The sequence below is a fragment of the Tripterygium wilfordii genome, chromosome 3 (assembly GCF_013401445.1).
Source record: "Tripterygium wilfordii isolate XIE 37 chromosome 3, ASM1340144v1, whole genome shotgun sequence".
In the NCBI taxonomy this organism is placed as follows: domain Eukaryota; kingdom Viridiplantae; phylum Streptophyta; class Magnoliopsida; order Celastrales; family Celastraceae; genus Tripterygium; species Tripterygium wilfordii.
Window position 1 is genome coordinate 1,445,797 of NC_052234.1, and position 23,806 is coordinate 1,469,602.

General features: G+C 35.4%; 3 protein-coding genes across 4 annotated transcripts; 1 reads left to right on the top strand and 2 right to left on the bottom strand.

Moving 5' to 3' along the window:
• Positions 1-23: 23 nt before the first annotated feature.
• On the bottom strand, positions 24-8,154 carry LOC119995311 (nucleolin 1-like). Of its 2 annotated transcripts, none has more exons than XM_038841782.1 (18): positions 8,002-8,154; positions 7,818-7,869; positions 7,000-7,178; positions 6,758-6,883; positions 6,515-6,655; positions 6,148-6,288; positions 5,753-5,890; positions 5,457-5,582; positions 5,104-5,172; positions 4,431-4,523; positions 3,725-3,805; positions 3,501-3,592; positions 3,298-3,421; positions 2,427-2,515; positions 2,247-2,337; positions 2,068-2,159; positions 1,148-1,446; positions 24-261 (listed from the first exon to the last, which is right to left on the bottom strand). In XM_038841782.1, the coding sequence occupies exons 1-18, from the start codon at positions 8,032-8,034 to the stop codon at positions 230-232; spliced, it is 1,998 nt and encodes a 665-aa protein (XP_038697710.1). In that variant the 5' UTR covers positions 8,035-8,154; the 3' UTR covers positions 24-229. The 2 variants fall into 2 exon arrangements, with proteins under 2 accessions (XP_038697710.1, XP_038697711.1); XM_038841783.1 differs by having other exon boundaries at positions 5,457-5,579; positions 8,002-8,153.
• Positions 8,155-8,678: 524 nt separating this feature from the next.
• LOC119993933 lies at positions 8,679-17,055 on the bottom strand. Its single transcript, XM_038841188.1, has 13 exons — positions 16,869-17,055; positions 16,330-16,724; positions 15,974-16,051; positions 15,524-15,681; positions 15,084-15,159; positions 13,739-13,806; positions 13,303-13,555; positions 12,386-12,520; positions 12,160-12,266; positions 11,995-12,048; positions 11,809-11,892; positions 10,593-10,756; positions 8,679-9,296 (listed from the first exon to the last, which is right to left on the bottom strand). The coding sequence occupies exons 2-13, from the start codon at positions 16,622-16,624 to the stop codon at positions 9,149-9,151; spliced, it is 1,620 nt and encodes a 539-aa protein (XP_038697116.1). The 5' UTR covers positions 16,625-16,724; positions 16,869-17,055; the 3' UTR covers positions 8,679-9,148.
• A 2,390-nt stretch (positions 17,056-19,445) lies between these two features.
• LOC119993949 (glutamine synthetase nodule isozyme-like) lies at positions 19,446-22,747 on the top strand. Its single transcript, XM_038841190.1, has 13 exons — positions 19,446-19,644; positions 19,734-19,773; positions 19,864-19,967; positions 20,080-20,128; positions 20,229-20,335; positions 20,915-21,002; positions 21,093-21,221; positions 21,353-21,427; positions 21,511-21,564; positions 21,765-21,802; positions 21,880-22,039; positions 22,127-22,187; positions 22,459-22,747. The coding sequence occupies exons 1-13, from the start codon at positions 19,571-19,573 to the stop codon at positions 22,548-22,550; spliced, it is 1,071 nt and encodes a 356-aa protein (XP_038697118.1). The 5' UTR covers positions 19,446-19,570; the 3' UTR covers positions 22,551-22,747.
• The last annotated feature ends 1,059 nt before the right edge of the window (positions 22,748-23,806 follow it).

Genomic DNA, 23,806 nt, shown 5'->3' on the forward strand with positions numbered 1-23,806 from the left:
TTTGATGATTATCAAAGAACTAGTGAAGGATCACAAGTTCACAACACAATTCCAACGAAAAAAATAGTTCAAAATTTTGGAAGTCAACTTCCCGAACAATACAAAAAATAAGCAAGCACAAATGTCAAAGTAGCAGCATGTCAGTATTTCAAATGTCATTGCTATAAAATAGGAAAAACATATCTTAAAAACAAAGAAAAGGCCCCATCTCCATATGCTTATCTGCTCTTTACTCATCATCATCAAATCTCTTTTTCTTTCCTGCAAAAGAGCAAAAGGCCGCTGATTTTAATCAGGCATATCTTTATGAACATATCCACACAATCTGAACTGCAGAGCCAATTCTAAATCCAATGACACTCATTTGGATGGTAAACTCTTAACCTACTTGATATGGATTCATTAAGCAAGCAAAATCATAGTTCCAATACAAATCCTTTTTTGACATTTGTGTCCGAAATCTAAATCAAATTTTGACATGGTCAACTTTCTTATTATTCATAAACTGATTTACTAAATTATAAATTATAGTTCCACTACTAATCCTTTTTTTGACAATCGTGTCCAACATCTGAATCAAATTAGAAGTGGTCGAGTTTTGTTGACATTCATAAACACTAATATATTAAACATGATACAATATTTCAATTTCAATTCACTAAACAATACAGTAGAAAAAGATCATTAAGCAATTTTAATTCACTAAAACAATACAGTAGAAAAGATCATTAAACAATTTTATTATTAAAACACAGTAATATTACCCTTTTAAAAAAATGACCACCAGAACAAAAAAATCTCAAATGGAACAAACTAAAATATCCAAAGGATAATTTTATTGAAATTCTCAAATAAAAAAAAATAACTTAATGATAAGTTGAAAAACAGACAGAGGTTACAACAGAAATAAATAGACAAAAATTTGCAGCAATTCTCTTTCGGCTAAACAAGACCAAGTTCAGCCCACATTATTCCTTACTATAAAGGTGAGAATTTACAGGATAACACTTCTTTAAGTAAATTAGCAATTCAATGATAAGGATGTTATTAACAGACCAAGAAGGTGCAAAGCAATGCAGCGAAGATATGATTCATAGATTTAAAATCACTAAAATAAACTCACAAAATGGGCTATGAATCTATGTACCTGTGCCAGCAGCGGCCAAGTTTGGTTTATTTGGCGTTCCACGTCCTCTGAAACCACCTCCACCTCTACGTCCGCCGCCTTGTCGACCACCAAAACGCCCTCCACTATCTCTATCACTGAAACGGCCCCCACCACCCCTACCACCACCACGACCACCTCTACCACCACTAGCACCATCACGATTATCATTCCGTGGCTTTGCCTCCTCCACAGTTAAGTAATTACCACCAACTTCAGTTCCATTCAGTTCTAGACCTTTGTTGAAAGAATGGCCATCATTGAACTCAAGATAAGCCATCCTGCGATTGGTTTTTATAACCAAACCCATAAGAGCAAGACCAATGAGCTACATCGTAGCAGATAAACCAGTAATATAACAATAATTAAAATTCAAATCAAACTAAAGAAGTTAATCATAGAATATTTGCTTCTTAAACTGTTATTTTAAATGTAACTAATCTTATGTTTTCTCCACTTCTTTTCAATATTAATGAAGGGTGCAACAAGAGTATTTTCCAAAGTAGTCGCCCCATCTTAATACTACTCTAGCACAGGAACATTAAACCACATAGTTCTAATAGCAAAAGGTACATTAGTGCTGGAATGATCACACCCCAAATATTCATATTTTCAGCCTCAACTCGAGGGAGCAGAAAAATATGTGAAGTTACATGAACTGAAATTATACAGCGGCAGAGGAAGTCTTATCATCTATTTCATTCAAGGTACAAAATTTAGTAATTATAATATGTGAAAAGGATTTATGTGCACATACACAAGGTAGACCATGCTAAGTTTAGTCATCAACAACTAACGGAATTATAAATAATAATAAAGAAAAATAGATGAAGCAACAAATTGACACAAAGTAAATTGGGGCATTAAAATCATAAAAGGGACTAAAAGATGAAGATACTCACCCCTTCAATGTATCAGTCCCATATTCTTTTGGGAGGGATATCCTTTTAATCTCTCCACAAGAACCAAAATGCTCTTCAAGTGAACTTCTAACCTGTTTGTTGTAGGTTTCGTACACACAGATGAGCTGTGGAACTTCAACATTAACACTACAAAAGGTAAGGAAAGCTAGAGCATTTACCTTATCTTCCCCAAGTGAATTATCAAAACCCTTGATAAATAGAGTTTGAGACTCACCTCTTCCTCCCTTCTGGAAAGAACCATTCTCTTTGCTACAATAGTTTGGAAAAAAAAAAGAGAAGTGGCATCAACTCACTGATCAAATGGAACAACAGCAACATAGAAACTAGTATAACTGTACCCGCTGTGCGGAGTATAAGCACCCCTTTCACGAGCCATATCGAGGTGAACAGGACGCCTACCCAACATTTGATCTTGCAATTCAAGAGCCTGCAAATATAAGAAAATTACCAAGCATGCCAAAAACCTCATAATATAGTGAAGCTGCAAAGCAGGAGAAAGAGAGTCACTAGAAAACTTCATTTGAACAAAATTCAGTGCAAGGCATCTAAAAAAAAGTAATTTAGATTGTATTTACTAGTCAATAACAATATATGAAAGCAAAAAGTAGGCAGATACGTTTCCCACCAACATCGAGAAAAACCTGAAAAAAATATAAAATTCTAAAACCAGATGGCTGAAATGCTGCAAATGGCTGCCATACTTTTATTCACAGAATTATCAACCAAAGTTAAATCTGTGACTGCAGCCAAAATATGGGTAAAATCTTCACCACTGAGCATAGATCTATATGTTCATTCACCTATGATGATCATCAAATTTTAACTCTACAATCTACCAATTTGAACTCAAGTTGGAGATAACACTTCTATATTGATTGATTACAACCAACAAACCAGTACCAAAATTTAAAAAGAAGAGAACAAAATTGTTGTGTAGCAAAAAACTACCATTTTCTCAAAAGCATAAAAAAAAAAGGAGCTGACCCAGAATGATGATAATCAAATAATCACATTACATCATTAAACACTGTCTCTCAAAAAAAGGAAAAAAGTAACCCAGCATGATATTATTAAGATATCCATATGTATGAACTATGAACAGAATAAACAACCTTGTTCAATAAAGTATGCAGTGAAAAAATTCAGATATACATTAAATTCCACCTACATTTTCTTTGTTAGAGAACATGATAGGATAGCAAACTATACCTTTTGGGCTGCTTCTACTGTGGCAAACTCGGCATGCCCAAAACCTCTAAATTTCCCTTCTTGATCCACCGCTAGACGAACCTCAACAAGTTCATCAGCAACTTTATTTCTGAAGAAAGTTTCCCTGCAAAACTAATTCTGTCAGACAAAACCAGCTTTCACAGCATTTACAGACTTAAAAAAAGCTAGGGAACTAGACATACGCATCAGCCACAGAAATATTATAATCCAGATTGCCCACAAACAATGTCTTTGATCCTGTGGATTGCGTACGTGGAGTAATAGGGGATTTGGACTGCATAGGGGAAAAAGAAGTGTTAGCTTAAAAGATGATATGAGAGGCAAGCTAATAATGAAACTGGCCTTAATACAGGGGGACAAATAGGTTAATCAGCGTTTTACAAAAGAGAGGATAAAAAATAATTACATCTTTCTTCTGGGAGGCTGTATCAAAATGTGTTTTGGCAGATGCTGGTGCTTCACCATCTACCATTTCAACATCAGTGACCTGCATTTCACAAAATCAGTCTAATTAATGCAAACATCTTTGCTAGCAAGAAAGTAATATTCCATAGTCGCTCAGAAAAGTTCACTTCTCTAAAATGGGAGCTGATTATATCTTTTTGAATAGAGCATCAACTGTGCATAGTATAAGCTATCACATCTCCCAAAAATCCTTATTGAATGGCAACATGTGAACCTCCACATCAGCTCAATGTAAACACCACTGAAGAGCGTTTTACTTCACTTTTCTTAAATTGAGAGGTGACAACCACAGTATACTACACAACATAGGAGCTATCATATTCACAAAAAAGCGTCAAAAAATTTAAAGGCAGACCTCAGAAAAACACAATTCTATCTTTCTACTAATTGCATCCAGACATTCTTATCAATGTTGATTTCTTTTAGACTCCAGAAAAATAAATTATGGGCACCTACAATGGACACCACCCAAATACAGCATTCAATTTTGAATTATCTCCAGAATATGCACTTGCTAGATCAACACATTGAAATATATTTCAAAGGACATCAAATTACAACACCCTGGCATACGTTTACCAGGGTGTGATAATAAAAATATGAATACCAGTTTAATTTCATCTAAAACAGGAGACGGAAAGCAATACTTTTTTCTTTGGTGTCTTGGGAGCTTGTTCTTCCTCTTCACTTTCATCCTCCTCGGTTTCTTCAGAGTCATCTTCATCAATTTCCATCTTTTCCTACACAAATTGAAGCAAAATTATGATGAACTCCGACCAACAAATAGCGCGAAGACCAAATACAATCGCCTCTCCACACACTAATATCATCCCACATCCTAACTCAGCTAGACAACAAAATTTGTCTACAAATTTTAAGTTGAAGGTTAAAAAGGAGAACTTGGGATTAAGCACAACAGTCAATGATCTACAACAATTTAAAAAGATGCACCTAATTCATCCAAAACATATCAAATCTAACCTGAAGCAGAAACATCCAAAAAAATTTTGAACAAAAAAAGTTATGCACAATAAAATTTAAAACCAGCACTGTCTATCCTTCAAAACAAATCATGGACAATTGCACTTTGTATTGTTTCATTTGACTCATTTGAACTTATAGGAGAACTTCAATGACACTATTCTTAAAAAAAGTCAAGTCAATCCAATCTAACAAAAGTTACAAGATTTGTTCGCAAGTTCAGTCATGCGGTAAACAACTCTCGTGCACAAGACTCGTGCAGTGGGCAGGGTCAACGAACTCATCATGTTATGCTAAGCACAAGAATGTTAAAGGGGAGGGGGGAGCAGGAGGGTTAACCTTTGTAGATTTCTTTGTTTCATTTGCCGGTAATGTCTTCTTAGATGGGGCAACCTTGGCAACCTTGGCCTGAAACACAATATGATCCCACAAAAAATTAGGTCATGATGGTGACATAAACCAAATGACAAGGAAATGAAGGCATAACAATAGCTTGGCTTGCCCCTCCTGGCTTGAGGCTAAATCTCCACAAAACAAAGGGAACAGAAGTCCAGAACTACAAAAATATTTAACATATCTGATTTTTTTTTTGAATGAAAAATTTTTATTAAAGCACAAAGAAAGTGCAACCCAGAAAATTACAGGGAGGGACATATCTGATAGAGCTAAACAAGTAATTTAATTTAACTCACATCATCATCTGAATCGCTCTCGTCCGAAGATTCACTCTCAGAAGAACTATCAGATTCCTTTTTCTTGGGCATTGCCCCTGGTGCTGATTTCTTAGTGGCATCAGAGGCTTTCTTGACATCTTCCTGCTATCATTTGCATGGCATAAATGAGATAAAAAAAAAACAAAGAAAATCACAAAAAAACAATAATCCAGTCTTAATTCATTACAGTAACAAGGGAGAGTCTACCGCAAGAAAACTCATCAACAATAGTCAAACATTAATTATATCCCAAAGAGAGTTAAAACAGTACTCACATCCTCTGAATCCGAGTCTGAATCTTCTTCGTCAGAACTCTCACTGGATTCCTCCTCCTTTGAGGCGACAACTGTGGTTTTCTTCAAGGTGGGTGTAGGCAACTTCTTCAATTGCTCAGTCGCCTTAGTTGTCTTCTCCTGTGAATCAAGATATACCATTAATTCCCAAGCCACAGAAAGGTAATATTTCAAATAATTCAAAATAATGCACAATAAAAGAACAAATATGTTTCCATTGAATTTTTTAAAAAATCCTACGTTATTTCCGTCCATTCCTATCAGACGTCAGCATTTATAACATTGTCAAAAGAATACATTCATAGTACAGAAACTGTTTCAATACAATAAATGGAAAAGCTAAAGTTCTTATTCGATAGGAAAAAAAATATTCTCACCTCATCATCACTGCTACTGTCATCACTCGAATCAGAGCTATCACTCGGTTCAGCTTTCTTTTTCATAGTAGTTGCTTGACCATTATTGGGTGCTGGTGCTGACAGTGTTTTGGATCCTGTTGTTACCTTTGATTTGCGCTCCTATGACAGATAACAAGACAAATCTTATTTGTAGCCTTGTCATAAAAATCCACAAGACCATAGTTTCATATAAGTTAGAAAGCCTGAAATATGGTCCCCCAGCATCAGTAAAAAAAAATTAGTTGACTCATGCTATCAGTCAAAAACCTATTAAGGAAGTAGCAAGATACTCTTAAAGTGAGGAATAAAATTTAAGATGAAATGCAAAACAATTTTATATACTTACTTCATCGTCATCAGACTCCTCATCTGAGGTATCAGTTTCAGAGTCATCACTTGACTCAACTTTCTTCTTTTGAGCAGCAGATGAGCCATTCTTGGCTACAGCTGGTTGCAAATTATTAGATTTCACTGTTAACTTGGGGCCCTACAATATACGCAAACATCCTCTTAGACATCAGACAAACAAAACTATGAATATACCAAGAGAACATTAAAAAAAAAATGCATTCATGTCTAAATATCTTACCTCATCCTCATCAGAATCACTATCTGAAGTTTCTGAACTGCTTGCAGGCTTTACTTTCTTTGCAGGGGCAACAGAGGCATTTTTAGGATCCACTATTTGCTTCTTAGAAGAAACCACTTTGGAAGCCTTTGATGATGGACGAATATTTATTGCATATAAAAATGTACAAATTTTGAATCAGTCATGATTCCAACCCCAAACCATAAAACATGTTAACAATATCAATCAACAACTAACTTCACCTTCTTTTCATCCTCAGACTCCGAGGAAGAAGACTCATCAGAACTACTGGATTCATGTTTCTTCTTCTTCTGAGTCTTCACTTCAATCTTCTTCTTCTCCTGAAGAGCCTGCTGCTCGCTTACTTTCTGCTTCTTTGCACTCACTAGCTTCTCTATATCCTCTCCAGCAGTTCTTTTACCTAAAAGACCAAGAAGGTAACTTTACAAGACTAAAGAGGTGACATCCAAAAACACAAGTTGCACAAATAACTAGCTTCAATATCAAAAAGTCAAAAACAGAACCAGGGAGCTTTTGCAAATTGCAATCTACATAGCACAAACTCATTTGCAATCTATATAGCACAAACTCAAGCACATGGAGCAAGCAAACATGACAAAATTCCAACAAGAATCTTAGAAACAAACAAAATGTATTAGCGTATGCCACTCCTATTGGAAATTTCGACTAAAATATATCAAAATAGTAGGATAAATAGAGGTTTATCCCACATCACCAAAGGGGCAGACCCAAAAGAAAGTACAGGTCATCCACTCATCCCAACCCTGTCTATAATGATATATTCAAAAAGAACAGCTTTCACGAGGACAGTAAGATTCTTCAGAAGCTTCAAAAACTGACCCAGGAAACAAAAATCTCACATAAAACACTTTGCTGAATTCGAATTATCAACACTACATATGCATCTGGGCCAATAGTTAGACGTAGTTATGCAGGCAGATACTACTTCGACCATCCAACTAGTAAAATACAAATTCGGTATCACCGAAGGCACTGAATAAATTTGCAAACTAATTAAACATCAAACAACAGCCCAAACCTTTCTTTCCAGACTTTGGAGTAGGAGCAACAACAGCAGGAGCCGCCTCGACCTAAAACAAAAGACAACGACAAATTACTTCCAATTCATCCATCGAACACCAACAAGAAGAACCATTAAGCCTTCAAAACTAGACAAAACTAGACAGAATAAAAGGACGAGGATACAGGATCAAAATCCATACCTTCGTGTTTGATTTCTTGCTAGACTTCCCCATAGTAGAGAGACGAAGATTCAAACGGCCTTCTCTTCTACCTTTTGCTTAGTTTGCGAAACAAAAGTATTAAGAACTGGGCTCAGTAAAACCCTAGTTCTGAGATATTTTTGAGAAGTAGGGTTTTGGAGCCGCTTTATTTATACACTGGTTACAGGGTTAGGGTTTGGTTATGTCCGTCGGGGGCAGCCTTTCACTCGCTGGAGGCGCACTCCTTTTGTTATGTTTCTGAGCCGTTGGATCTGCATCATCCCTTGCTAGGCGGACACAGCTGGCATTTCAGTGGCCGGAGGACCCACTTTTTTTTCCTTCTATTCCAATATTTTTCCATTTGATGGGATTTTTTTATTTCTATAAATCCTATCAAACTTGGGCCCCATAAGGCCCACGCAATTGTAAATGAACAGCTCACTTGAGGACGGTCTCTATATTGGGCTCAGAGTTGGGCCGCCCAAGTCCGTGTGTTTTGGCCCAATCGTTCTCAACTTTAGGGAAAATCCAAGCAATTTTTGTTTTTTTTTTACATATTAAAGGTTAAGCTTTTAACAACATAAATATAAGACACTCATAAACTCTGTTTATTACAACTTCCTAAAAAAATCAGTGGTATAAAATAAGAATTTGTACAGTTTGGTGGAGTATTACAAAGCGCAAAATTTACAGATGCTCCATTTGTCACCTAAAGAATTTTCCACTTAAAAACTCACTGTTAAAAAGAACAAGCTCAAAATCATAAGCTTGCACAAAATTGGCTCAAAGGAGCCATAATCGGTTAGGTAAGACTATTCAAACCGACTACTCTTATGTTACAAGGGTTTTCCAGTTTACCGATTTACCCGCCTGCCTGTCTCCATATCCTACTGGTGAGTCCACAAAAGGTTGCGGTAAATTGGGGGCCTTACCATCAACAAAAGGTTTCTTAGTTCTTACCTGACTGTTGTGTGCCCCAGGATGCTAAACTTCATGTCTTAAATCAAGTTCTTGAAAACCTAGATTAGAACCTGGAGCATCACAATTTTGTGTGAAGGGGGGGAGGGGGGGGGGGGGGGGGGGGGGGTGAAGACAACCAAAGCCCATAGTTGGCAAGCGAAGTTTGGCAAGATTAACAACTTTCCTGTCAGCTATGAACCCACAAGGGTTCCACAGAAAAAGGCTTCTCATTTCGGTTGCGAACAGCTGGAGTAGCAGGTGGAGGTGCATGCACGGTTAGAGGAAGAATCCACTCGCTTTTGTCCCTGCCTTCTATCAGAAGAGGATGTTCATATCTGAAAAGAGAAATACCCGAGTGTTTCAGAAATCATTCTACGTCACTGAGAGTGCTGAGTCCAGAATCAAAACTACAAAGAAGGACAAATCTAGCAATCTATATACACAGGTTCTGAAATGTTTACTATAAATCGCAGCTAAAAAACCCACATAAAATTGACAATATAAATAAAAAAAAAAAACCCATACTAAAAGCTCTAAAATCTGAGTTCAAATAAGTGCGCAGGGAGCAAAACGGATACAAAAGTGGCCAATTGCGGTCGGTCAGGTTATGGATCTTCAGTTAAAAGGTATTCTAATCTTATGACTAACACATAATCATGCACTATATTTCACCTTTGTTTATAAACCCTAATATAGAAAGTGGTGTAAGAAAAAAAAAATCAAAAAAAATATATCCAATAACAAGAAATCCAAAACTAACTGTTAACTTACCAAATTATTTGTACAACGATTCCTTACAAAAGAATATAACAAAATCTCATGTTTGAACTGCTATTTTTAAGGAACAGCAGAAGGTATAGAACACTCAGGTGTGTCGATGGCATCTTAAGATGGGGAACATGGATCCTAGGGGAGAAAGAAATGCTCCTACAGAGACAAGAATCAATCTAACATAATAAAAAAATAACTTGGTGATGCCAAATTCTCCTTTTTTGTTAGAATTGTATTCATAAGGCACCAAGCAGGTGCACCAAGGATATCAGGAGGCAATAAGAACAGAAACAAAAGATTCGATATTGTCAAAGGTTCTCCCATTCCTTTCCTTCCATAAACACAAAAGAATAGCCATAGGAAACTTCTTTTTTGTGTTAAAGTTGGAGAGATTATTCCATGCCATAAGCTTAGCCATAACACTGCTATGAAAAGTCCACATTGGTTCTACACCAGTTACAATGCAACAGAAGATGGTCAATGGATTCAGAACTAGCCTTGCAGTGATACCCCTTTTACTGCAGGTTATTTAAGGTGAGATTTTTTTCCCCAAACCAATTCCCTAATTGCCAACTTGATTTACAATCTCCTAGCCGCTCAAATCTGTCACCCAATATCATATCAAACTCATCCCCTAAAACTCTTCAATCCTAATGATGGTTTGGACTTTGGACCTAATAGTACACTTCTGTTCTCTGTTTCCCTCCTCATGAGCCTACAACTATAGCCACTCCATGCCACCAATGCAAAACCATCTGAAACATGTTTGTCAACTATGTTCCATGAACTAGTGTTCTCTACTAAAAAATAATTGCTATAATAGGTCAAAAAATTTCCGAAGGCTTAAATACTTGGAATACCTTGTCAAGTCAACATTCTTCGGAGTAGAAAAAAATTCAAATCGTAAAGCCCATTGCACAGAGACATGAGGAGTGGAAAAAGACATTGGCCCATCCATGGGAATGGAAAAAAGAAAGCTTGTCTGCACCAAATCCGCAACAACTTCATGATGATCACTCTGAATCTACAAGAAATAAAAGAAACAAGCCACAAATAGAGTTATTTGGATATGCAAGGAATCATAAGAAGATCACTTTTCACATCTAAAATCCCAAAACTCAATCTCAGTTCCAAATTTTAAGTGTTGCATCTCCAAATAAGCATATTTTATTATCAAATAAAAAAATAACATCAACAACAAGAAGCATAGAGAATATAAAACACGTTCAATAAATAAAAAGCACCCATGGGCAAACTCTGACAGGAAAAAGGAGTATTTCGTAAATTATCTATGCTGCATGTTTTTTACAAAAACTGTACATTAGAGCGTGAAATGTATTATTTTATGTGAAGTTAAAGAACAGGCAATGATAGTTAGTACCACTGCCACACCAATGATATATTTGCCTAAACATTCATTCTACCGTAATCAAAAGAATAATTTAAACTAATCAACAAGAGTACAATAAACAAAGCATAATGTTAGTCCATAAGCGAATGTGAATCCTACAGACTGCATAAGTTTCAGAGATTAAGAGAATAAATTTGATTGTCAACAAAATTGCTTGCCATTGCAACATTTACAACTCACTGGCAGGTCCTGAAGATTAATCAGAATAATAATGGCAAGTAATGAAAAAGGCTTGTTTAACCTACACAAAACAACCAACCCCCACCCTTTTCTCCTTCAAAGCCAGTGAATATAGACACAAAATGATGGTAAAAGCAGTATATAAAAATAAATTAAAATAAAAGGTTTTCTTATGTATACTAATAATTTAATGCCCTATACTCAGTAATTCTTTAGGCGAACTTTACCTTTCTCAGATTATTTCAGGTCATGTCAGATTACATAGACAACTAAACAAGTCACCTAATTGGTGGCTGGGTGCAAGACCGAACTTGGTGATGTCAGAATTGACATGCAGTGTAGACTAGTTTTAGATACTAGCCAAAACGAAGAGAGCCGACATTTCAAATGAAAATCACCACCAACCATACAGCTGAGAGATGGTTGATAGATATGACATAAAACTCGTCAAAACTGATAAGAAAGCAGAGCAACGATACATCTACCTTAGTAATGGTTGGGGAATTTCTCCGAGAAGGATGAACAAAGCGCCGATTTATAGTCTCCGAAGTTTCCAGAGTTATCGAAACCTGAACGACACCAATTTTTCTAGTCAATGCTAAGAGGCATCTATGGAAACTTCACCGATCAGAAGTATCTGCAACCAATTTCTATTTGTATCATGCAATTACCTCAAGGCATCTCCTAGCTCCTTCTTCATGAAAAAATGTAAGAGTTCCCCCTATCTGTTGCCATTAACACAAGGGAATGAGACCATTAATCCCACAAAACCAACAGAAGTGTCATGTAAAAATTGCCATTACAACAAAAGATAATGTTATATCAACAGTAATTACCATATCACTGAAGTAATACGTTGAATCAGAATTTTTAGGGGAGAATCTAAGCAAAACTTGATCATCCATCCTGATATTGTAAGAACTTCCTCGAATGAAGCCTTCTGCTGCAGAGAATGTTTCCAGCAACTAAGTTTACCAGAATTGACATATTAAAGAGCTAAATCGCTACAGTGGATCAGAAATTTGTTTTTTTTTTTTTTTTTAAGTATGCATGCCAGCTTACATGCTGCAGGTTTCATGGATCCTGACCCGGGAGCAGAGGATACTGTTGTAGAGTCATCTGCAGAAAAGGGCGTTCTAACTTTCTGCTGCTGGCTTGGAGAAATGATGGCTGTTGACTTGTTAGGCAACAAGACATCTGCATAAAAACTTCTTTAGTAACTCACCAAAAAATTTCCAATATATGTTGTATAGTTCAAAAGAAACTAAATGCATGCTTCACTAGTTTAGGTAAAAGGTACACAACTCCCACGCACAAGGCTCCCACAGCGGGCGGGGTCAGGGACAGGCAGGATTTACATAGACCTTAGAGCAACCATTGCCACAATGGTGGTTTTTTGCTGGGGCATGGGTAATGTAGGGGGATTTGTGTTTCGTTGATGTGGTTGTATTGGGAGACATGTTTTGCTGATGTGGCTGGGAATGGAAATAAGATGGCTTTTGTAAATTTGTTGACGTGATTTTTGTGTAATAGAGGTGGGACCTAGTATTCATTTAAAGGTACAAATGTGTGTGTGTGTTGAAATGGATCCTACTTTGGATAAAGTGAGCAAACATAGGGGCAAGGCAAACAACATGCCCCCCTCTTGGCCCCAACAAAAATGGGCCAGCAAAATCCAACTATTGTACCATGAAAAGTGATTGCTGGCCCGGCAAAAACAACTTTTTGCCATCCATGGGCAAGCAAAAACACCCCATTGTGGGTGCTCTTACCCCCCACATAATATGTCGAGAGGATTTTTCCCATAATTGAACATGTGACCTCTAGGTTGCATCCCTACGACTCAACCACTTGGCCACATGTTCTCCTCTCATGCTTCACTAGTGTAGCTATCAAGAAATCCATAAGAACAACACAATAAGATGTCGAAGCTGAAAAAGGGAGTCAACACATATTGATCACTCTCAAGATAAATTCACCTGCACTATAATCATATAACACCTCAGCCACTGATAGACGGGGGAGATTCAAAGATAAACTTGCACGCTCTCCTTCAAAAAATTGAGCATCCTTACTTGAAGACCTCGCCATAGATGATTGCAAGGATAGCGAACTTCCAAAGGCTTTGTACATACTTTCTCTATTAGGATTATATGAAGAGACAGATGAAATCTCATCTCTTGAGCTCTCATACCCTTCCTCGACTCCATCATATACATCATTTGCTCTAGTCTGTACCAAAAGATCAGCATAGTGAACCATAGCTTTATTTCCAGGGAAAGAAAAACTTCATTTTAAACAAGATGAAAGTCATTCCAAAAAAAGAAATGTGACTCAGTCCCTTTATATTAATCCATTTTTCAGGCAACAAAAATTTATTCAGAATGCAAAGAAAAAAAAAAAAGTAGAACCTACCCATTCAGAGTCTCCATCCATTTCTTTCCAAAATATATCCAACTGGATGGTTGTTGTAGGAACAATCCCTGAAAGCATCAACACATAAGCCATGATTAAGGTTTAATAATATTCATACACAACTGTTAGATTTAAAATGAGTAACATCACAGCCTCAAAATTGGAACACATTAGTTATGCCTCAAAATTGCCCTATGTTTCCACATAATGTTCAATGATCCTTAAACAAGTTAAAAAGAAGTAACATCATCATTCAGCAAATGTCCACTGTCCACATAATGAGATTTTTTGACGTAGTAAAATCCTAAATTGCGGTAGAGGTCAAAAAGAAACTTTCTTAAGAGAGGTTAGGAAGTTTTCTTTTCCCCAACTTTTCCTATTTTAGCTCTGGCTTTTCCCGATATAAGGGTTTAAATTTCGTTTGATTAGGACGTTCGAAAACCATGACATGAATCTTTTGTGTTCTTTCGCCGAGTAATTCTTCATATAGATGTGAGAAATAATTCAATGACCACATGCTCTCAAGCATAAACAAATTTTGAAGCACGAACAATTACTTTATCTCACCAAAAAACAGTAGAGTTCAGAAATTAAAAGAGGAAAAAAAAACTGAGTAAAATGCAACATTAAATAAAAGAAATCCCACTTTAAAATACAACATATAACACAAAATAGTACCATGAATAGAAAACATCACCCAGATCCAATTTATATACCACCATTGCAATTATGGACAGGAGAAAAAGATCGTGCTAAAGAAAGCTGAATTGAAATGACATCTTCAAAACAGAGATACCCAGATCACCCTAAAAGAGCCCAAAGGAGAGAATGTTTACAAAGGAGAAGGAGAAGAAAGGAGAGAGATTGGTGGTAGAGAGAACCAAGAAACTGACGAAGATGGAAGATACAGTTGCAAGTTTCTTCGGGGAAAAAAAACATAGTTGGTGGCACTTGCTCACCAAATTGGGTATCTAGGGTTTCAAGGAAGTTAAACATAGTTGGGACTAAAAAATGATAGGGATTCTGGGGTGTTTTGAGAGTAGGCTTTTTGGAAAGAAAATGGGGTGCCCTTAGTATCTCGTGGGGTGCAAATAGACTTACTCAGGAAAAAAAAATTGGACTAAAAATAATTATCAGTGATGAAAAGATTCCAAACTTTACTAGATACATTTCCAACTTTAAACCCTAAAGTATATATTAACAATCTAGAATAGGTCATTTTTCACTAATAGAATTAACTAGAAGTTATTGAATGAGCGATAAACCAAAAATAATCATTTAGCTGACTCTTCTTAAAATTAGACAGAAGTGGGGAAAGAGACTTGAAAGAATGTCAGCAACTCACCATCAGTTTGTGTCTCTTCCATAAGCAAGCCATTGCTTTTCTGAGTGACCCATATCTGTAGCGGAACACGAACTTCCTGAAGAGATTCAAAATGTATCATGTTACAACTCCATACCAAAAATGTAATGTATCCATACTATACGTAAACAGGTACTCAGGTATCTCTCCAAATTGTACACGCACAAAATCTGCATATAAGTTGATACTTGAAACATGAAATTGTAAGCCCCAGGCAGGATGGAAACATAAAAAACTCCATCTTCAATTTTCGACTGAAAAACTATTGACAACAATCCCTTGACTGATGAATATGTCACTCTAGAAAAATATTCATAAAGAGGGACTTAAATTAACTACATTAAAAAATTCATTTGCTAACTATAAATTAAATTTTACTCAAGTTTCACTAAATTGATAAAGAGAGAATTATGACTGCCAACCAGTTCAGTGAGTTCTTCCATTGACTCCCGATCGGAGTTGCCATTCTCCAGTATCAGCCATTGACCAGATAAGATACTCTTGACATAGTACAGATAACGGATGGTAGCACCCCTGTAAGATGGTGGTATAATGCTAGGCAAGACAGTCCGCACCACATCTGCAAATTATGTCAAGAGTTTTTCCATATAGACTTTTAATTATGGCGACTTCATAAAGGAAATATAATATTATTCACTGTATATGAAGTGACATCAATCAGGAAAAAAAATCCCGCAACTCATAACCTCCAGAAAAAAATTTACGGCATAGTTGCAACAACCTGCTTATTACAAATTATTTATGTATCACCATTGTAGATTGAAAATTTCGAGCCACAACTTGTTACATATGTGAACATAAATAAAAATCAAATTCTTGAATAACTTTGAGAAGGAGGAAACTAGACTTACATGTTTTAGTGGCACCCGAGGACAAAATGTGGTTAGCAACTACGCATGGTGTTGAGCAGTCCATAAAAACATGTTCACCTAAATGTGAGTAGGTAGGGTAGAATTAATTAAAACAATACTTAATAAGAAAATGCCAAAAGGCACTACATCCTACAGGTAGCAATTTCTTTTGTTCTTTGTACTTCATCCTCAACATCCAACTTCTAATTCAACAGCCAGAAACCCAATCATCCTAAGGTTCTCTAAACCAAAAGTTTCCTTTGATATTAATATTTAAAAAATTCAAATATAATTGAAGAAGACAATGAAAGAACAATCAATTATCAAATATCTCCACCATCCATAAAACTACCAACCTCTCCTATGCTTCGATCCAGGCAATGGTTTTTGAGTGGCGAACCACTGAGTATCCAACTTTTCAATCCCTTTAATTTCAAAGCCGAGCTTTTCAATCAAAAGTGAAGAAGCGAAATTCTCGTCACCGCTATTGCTGCTGGGGTTGCCGATCTCAATAGTGATAAAAATGGAGTCACCAGGTCTATACACATTCTTATCCGTCTCTAATTTTAGCGTTGGCTCGAGTCTGCTCTTGAGATTGCCGGCATTGTTTGATCTCCCGCTTCCAAAAATCGAAAACCTATTCGGCAACATTGCTCCGACTTAGAGTTTGAATTTTTTCAGTGATTTCCAAGCTGATGGTCGTCAATAACATGAAGAAGATCTTCAAATGAACCACAAAAAGAGAATTACCCTGCGAAAATCAAAAGAACAGCGAAATAAAGACACATGTGCATGAACAATATTCAGCTACATAGAGCTGAAGCACAGACGTGTCGGTGAATCCGAGACGTCATTTTCTCATGAACCAAACAGAAAATAGTGATTCGAAATGAACCTTCTAGAGATCCGCGAAGATTTGTGTAGAAGATCCGATCAGAAGAACCATTTAATAAGTTTCGAAGAAAAATCCTTGACAACGGAACAGTGGAGAGTCGAGCAGAAAATCGAACGAGAATTAGATCTTCGTATTCGTATGACCTTACAAGGAAATCAGAAATAGAAGTTTTTAGCTTTCGCTGCAATTACCTACTGGTGTTGAATACTTGAATCTACCTGGTTGTGACTCAGAAAACCAGACGAGTTTATTAAATTATTACTAATATTTGTTAATTTTCAATAAACAAATGAGGTAAAATAAAATAACAATTCTTTTTTGTTGATTTTAGAGATGGGCTGTGTCGTTTTACTTTGGATCATCAGAGTGGGCCTGCGTAAAGTCCAACTATTGGACTGTTGAGAAGACAAATAGAACAGTTGATGCAAAGCCCTAAGGTCAGTAGAGGTTGAATGGATCAGTTGCATTTCAGTATTCAATGGGCTTGAATAGTGAACTTCTTGAAAATAAATTCTATTATAACGACATTTTTTTAAAAAATAACGTTGAGAAATATGTTTCTCATTATAATCGAATCTTGAACACACATATATCTAATTTAATCAATTGAACCACCTCTCTTTGACAAATAGAACAGTTGATGGGCTTTCCATACGAAAGCCCAAGGTCTGTAGAGGTTGAATGGATAAGTTGCATTTCACTATTCAATGGGCTTGAATAGTCAACTTCTTGAAAATAAATTCTATTATAACGATATTTTTTTAAAAATAACGTTGAGAAATATATTTCTCATTAGAATCTAATCTTGAATACACATATATCTAACTCAATCGATTGTCAACTCAACCACCTCTCTTTAGTAATGACATGTGTAATTTTTAGTGCTTTATTGATTGACATAAGCAGTTTTTGGGTGCTTGACTAAGTGATATGGCTCCGTAAAAGTATTGAAGATGACAAGTTCAATTTATAATTTAATTAAACAAGATATATTATTCCTTTTTTCTTCTAACCTATAAATATTATATTCAAATATATAAATAAAAGGTTAAAAATATGATAAAAATGATATTATATTAAACGTAATATACATGTTTCTCAACTTATCGGTTTTATTTTCATATTACTTCAACGCATAAATGATAAAATGATGTTATTTAAGTAAAATATTATATTTTTAAAAAAAGATTTTGAGCACAATAAATATTTTTTTGAGAATAGAAAAATCTGTAAATTTTGATTTTAAGTCACATGTGATATTATATCTTTCTTTACTACAAGGTTAATATAAAAAAATAAATTTTAATTTTGAAATTAATAATTTGTGCATGTATAAAAATTAAAATAAATTATTCAGTCATCATCATGATTATAAATTTATTTGCTTAAATATCTTAATTGTTCAACACATACAGGTGAAAGAATTTTAAAACAAGTATTTGAATGAAATAAGTTTAATTCAGGAAAGAGTTATCTAGTTGAATTGAGATACAAGTTTTTATTTATTTTTTCTTAAGTTCTATTAATATTACATTAAAATTGATATATGCCCAGAGTGATAAAATGTTTATAGTTTTTTCTATTAATAAAAAAAGTTTTTAAAAATAGTAAAATTTAATTTAAACTACATTTCTCAACTTATCCTTTTTAAAAAAATAAATAAATTCAACGCATAATTTATAAATAATTATTTTCAAGTAATATACGTAGAAGAGAAAAAAAAACAAAAATACAAGATTTCATCATGATATTTATGAAATTTATTTTGTACATTATTCGATATAATAATCTCGTACATTGCACGGTTATAAGCCTAGTTATTCTTAACATGATATACCAATCTATCATCTATGCAAGCATTATTGGTGAAACTAAATGATCTCTCGTACCAAATAGTACATGATGTTGAAGATTCACACCTCTTAATTTGTTTGTTCTTTGGAGTTTCTTTAGTTTTATGTAAATCCTCAAATATTTGAATGAATTTTCTCTCAAATCACAAGTCAAATTGTGGGTGAGATTCTTGTGAGAGAAAATTGAGTCCTCTAGTGAGTGAACCGGAATAATTCCTCAAATCTTGGCGAATATCCTTTATCAGAAATAAAGATATCCAAAAAGTGGGAGAAATAAAAGATGGATGGCAAGAATCACGAATGATTAACAATAGCAATAAACAAAAGAACGAAAATGCTCGACACCTCCGAAATGTGATTCCGAAAATTTTCCAATAATGATGAAGTATTAGATATTAAATGGATCCCATATATATGTTTATAATCAATGATTATTTTAATGTCATATGAATTTATGATCACATTTTTGGGACGTAACATTGCCCCGTAAAGAAACTTCCAAATTACAAATGCCAGCGCATATTGACGTCAATAAACAAGCAAAATTACAAAATCAGCCTTGACGGGGTAGTTGAATTCCTACCCCTCGTTGAATATTCTTCCTCTACCTTTCTTGCTTATTTTATTTATAGAATCTTAATGATATTTCCATTTTTCTTGGGAAAATTCCTTGTTAAAGAATCTTTAATGATATTTCCATTTTTCTTGGGGAAAAAAAAAACCAAAATTGTGTTCGTAGTTGGTCGGTCCTCGTGTTATTTATAGAAAACCCCATTGGCCATTACTCTTCCATCCACCTCTCTATCTACCTCTCAATTTCTCACTCCCCTATCTCTGAACCAATCAACCATGTCTCTCCTCAACGATCTCATCAACCTCGACCTCTCCAAAACAACTAAGAAAATCATAGCCGAATACATATGGTATTACTCACTCGACATGATCCATTTTTTGTATTGTTTCCAACCATTTTATGTCATTTTGACCATGATTTTGCAATTGGGTTTTGCAGGATTGGTGGATCTGGCATGGACTTGAGAAGCAAAGCAAGGGTGGGTAATTTTTTGTAAGTTTTCTCTGTTTGTTGAGTCTTTGAACTTGCGTGTTTGACTTTGATCCTGTTGTGTTTGTTGAATTGACAGACACTTTCAGGACCGGTGAGTGACCCATCAAAACTCCCCAAGTGGAACTACGATGGTTCCAGCACCGGCCAAGCCCCCGGCGAGGACAGCGAAGTCATTCTCTAGTACGTGAATCGATGGTTTGATCAAAATGAAGAAGAAGATCTCTCTGATTTGATTCAGATTCCAGAATCTTTTTTGATTCTATTTATTTATTTATTTCCAACCTTTTGACAGTCCCCAGGCGATTTTCAAGGATCCGTTCAGGAGAGGAAACAATATTCTGGTGATTATTTACAATTTTTTTTGGCCTTTTTTCAATTTTATTATTGCCATAATTATGATAAAAGCTGAAGGGTGATTGCTTATGCCTTTTTCGAACATAGGTGATGTGTGATGCATATACTCCAGCCGGCGAGCCCATACCCACAAACAAGAGGTTCAATGCTGCCAAGATCTTCAACCACCCAGACGTTGCCGCCGAGGAGCCATGGTGAGTAATGCTAAAACACAATACTGCTCAGTGCTAATAATAAGATATAGAAAATGGGTGGTTGTGGTTGTTTCTTGTTATTGTCATTAGGGGATAGGATAGAAAATGACTGCAAACCTTCTTTGTTGCTTTCTTTTTTCCTTGAAGATTACTTCTTCGGCAACTTGTACATCAATCTTTTGATGGTTTGGTATGGTAAAGTTTATCTTTTTTCATTGGATTTTTTATGGGTTAATTTCATTATTCTCTGAATTCAAACAAATTGGATTAAAGTTTTGGTTTTGGTGGTTGGTTAGCTTTTGACTGGCTTTATATGTCAATACTTATTGGGCCCAAAATGTCTCTTCTCTACACCGAGTCCTAATCAAAAATATTTAAGCAAATATTTGTATGCCTGGATTATTTGAGGTCTAAATCATATCAACAAAAGCCTGGCAATATTGATCAGCTCATAAAACAAGACCGAGTTGAGTTACTGATTCTTGAGCAGACCAGAGAGGGGAAACTGAGAACTTCATATGATACTTGTATTTTATTCTTTAAAAACAGTAGTAAATTTTATCTCGTGTCATGTGGCAGGTATGGGATTGAGCAGGAGTACACTCTCCTTCAAAAGGATGTTAACTGGCCTCTTGGTTGGCCAGTTGGAGGCTTCCCTGGTCCTCAGGTTATATATCATTAACTTAGTAAACTCTGTATAAATATTGTCTTCACTCTGCTTTGTGCTGGTGTTTTATATTTGTTAGTGTCTATGCAGGGACCTTACTACTGTGGAGCAGGAGCCGACAAGGCATATGGCCGTGATATTGTGGACTCTCACTACAAGGCTTGTCTGTATGCTGGTATTAATATCAGCGGAATCAATGGAGAAGTTATGCCTGGCCAGGTATGTATTATATATATATATATGCAGGGTCGTGATATTGTCGACTCTCACTACAAGGCTTATCTATTGTTCTGTTAATATCCATGCATTTCTTTTTATCAATTTTTCGACATTCTGTTCTGGCAACACAGTGGGAGTTCCAAGTTGGTCCTTCTGTTGGGATCACGTCAGGAGATCAAGTATGGATAGCTCGATACATTCTCGAGGTACTATTATTTTCTTCCCGAGCAACAGTATCTCTAAATTTTTTTGGGTGTCCGTCTAATATGGTTGGTGCTTTTGGTCACAGAGGATCACTGAAATTGCGGGTGTGGTCCTTTCTTTTGACCCAAAACCAATCCCGGTATGTTATCTGCCTCTAACTAAGTTTCTTTCGTCTGTAATCTCTAACATTTCCTTTAGACAAAACAAATATCATAATATCTGATGGTTCTGTTCAAAGATAACAATCAAATGGTTGAAGGAGTTATGCTTACTTTGTAATGACACCAATGTAGTTGGATTAATTTTTTTAATATTACAAATCGAATCATGAATGATCAGGGTGACTGGAACGGAGCTGGGGCTCACACAAACTACAGGTAGGTGTGCTTAAATTATTTCTTGTTGATATACATATGCTGCAGTGACTGAGATATTGTTGTGATTATTGTTTCAGCACAAAGTCTATGAGGGAAGACGGTGGTATCGAGGTGATCAAGAAGGCCATTGAAAAGCTGGGTTTGCGCCACAAGGAGCACATATCTGCCTATGGGGAGGGTAACGAGAGAAGGTTGACTGGTCGCCATGAGACTGCTGATATCAACACCTTCTCTTGGGTATGTGGCACCATTTTTTATTTAACAAAAAGCGTTGAATGACTGGATTTTTGTATCTAACAATGTCTCATTTCTGAATAATAACAGGGTGTCGCAAATAGGGGAGCCTCCATCCGTGTTGGGCGTGATACTGAGAAAGATGGCAAGGGTATGCAATTTATTCTTTTCTCATCTCTTCAAATGCTTTCAATCAGCTTTTATATCTGCAAAGCTAGAAGAGATGAATGTGAACTTGTTACCATTCCAATTCTTTTGACATAGGAATGGAATCCATCAGTCGCATGCTTCTCTTGCGTTCTTTTATTACATCAAAAACTTTTTCTTCTTGCACTAATACAAGTTCTGAATTAGCATTAGATTGTTGTATGGCTGTTAAGTGTAAACAAACACTAACTGCCGTCTCTATATTATTTTGTCAGGCTATTTTGAGGACAGGAGGCCAGCATCGAACATGGATCCGTATGTTGTTACTTCGATGATTGCAGAAACCACCATTCTCTGGAAACCTTAGAAGCAAAAGTAGAGCCTGAAGACAAGAGAATTGCCATAAATCTGGATCTACTTTCTGTTTGTTTGCTTCTTTGGATTGGTTGGTTGCTGTTTAGTTCTAGTTCTGTGGGAATTTCTGATGTGGATTCTGCTTATTGTTCCATTGTACTTGATGTTAATCCAAATAAATGGTTGCCAAGTTTAGAGATTTGAACAATATTGATTCTCTTGGATTGTTTTTTTTTTTTTTTTTAATAATGAAATTTCTAGAAATATATAACTTTAGTTAAGTTGAATTCAAAAAATTCATGTAAAATATGGAAGCTTGTTGTGGTTTTATTGACTAAAGGACTATATGCAATTTGTCTTACATATATGGTATCAACTCTCTATTGGGATTATTTTTTTGAAATGGAGGGGGATTCGAACCATGTTTATTAGAGTGATACACCATCTTTACCACTCTAATTAGTGACTCGAGTGTCTCTCTATTAGGATTTGAAAACCCCTCCAGATCAATATATCATGCAATAAGTCTTTTTTTTAAAGGACTATGCAATGAATCTTATAATGTATGGAATTAATTATTTTGGTAATATTTATTGCTACATATTGTTTATAAATAAATAAAAATATTAGACATTTTAGAATTTTCTCTAATTTTTAACCATATATTATAGAAATCATATTCTTATAAATTCTTCTTCATGTATAGTAAGATAAATATAAATGATCAAACAGAGGAGGATTAATCAATCATGATATTTATTAATATGCAACGATTAATTTTGGTATTTTTCTTATTCAATTTATGAACTGAATTTAATCATTGTTTTAATATACCGTTCTATTGCTCCATCATCATGTTGTTGTTGCAAAAACTCTTTGAATCATGGAGCAATAGAAAGGTATATTAGAACAATGATTAAATTTAGTTCATAAATTGAATAAGAACAACGAAGAATTTAAGGCCCAAAATCAGTTTAAACTTGCTATATTATCCTTACATGAAATTACCTTAAAACATGTTTATCTTTTGCACCCATATATATTTCTCAATACAGTTAGATTGAATTAAACATTGTAAGCCTAGCTAATCCTTTTAATTAAATTTGCTGTACAAATAATCATACTTGCCTCACATCTTCTCCTAGTCCCCATCTTAACAATTAAAGAGTTAAATATAGGAAAAATTCCAAGCCAGTACCACTTGTGAAACTTTTGGACACTCAAGTCCAGTTCAAAAAACTTTATCCCTTTAAGGTATCATTAGTATGC

What these genes read in the sequence shown, in the direction of transcription:
- LOC119995311 (XM_038841782.1), bottom strand. Translation starts at nt 8,034, where the DNA reads ATGGGGAAGTCTAGCAAGAAATCAAACACGAAG. An exon ending in ACAGTAGCAGTGATGATGAG is followed by an intron (nt 5,891 to 6,147) that starts GTGAGAATATTT and finishes CTTGATTCACAG; the next exon opens with GAGAAGACAACTAAGGCGAC. An exon ending in CAGCCTCCCAGAAGAAAGAT is followed by an intron (nt 3,593 to 3,724) that starts GTAATTATTTTT and finishes TCCCCTATGCAG; the next exon opens with TCCAAATCCCCTATTACTCC.
- LOC119993949 (XM_038841190.1), top strand. Translation starts at nt 19,571, where the DNA reads ATGTCTCTCCTCAACGATCTCATCAACCTCGACCTCTCCAAAACAACT. An exon ending in GAGGCTTCCCTGGTCCTCAG is followed by an intron (nt 21,003 to 21,092) that starts GTTATATATCAT and finishes GTGTCTATGCAG; the next exon opens with GGACCTTACTACTGTGGAGC. An exon ending in TACTGAGAAAGATGGCAAGG is followed by an intron (nt 22,188 to 22,458) that starts GTATGCAATTTA and finishes TTATTTTGTCAG; the next exon opens with GCTATTTTGAGGACAGGAGG.
- LOC119993933 (XM_038841188.1), bottom strand. Translation starts at nt 16,624, where the DNA reads ATGTTGCCGAATAGGTTTTCGATTTTTGGAAGCGGGAGATCAAACAAT. An exon ending in CTCGGGTGCCACTAAAACAT is followed by an intron (nt 15,682 to 15,973) that starts GTAAGTCTAGTT and finishes CATAATTTGCAG; the next exon opens with ATGTGGTGCGGACTGTCTTG. An exon ending in ATCCATGAAACCTGCAGCAT is followed by an intron (nt 12,267 to 12,385) that starts GTAAGCTGGCAT and finishes CATTCTCTGCAG; the next exon opens with CAGAAGGCTTCATTCGAGGA.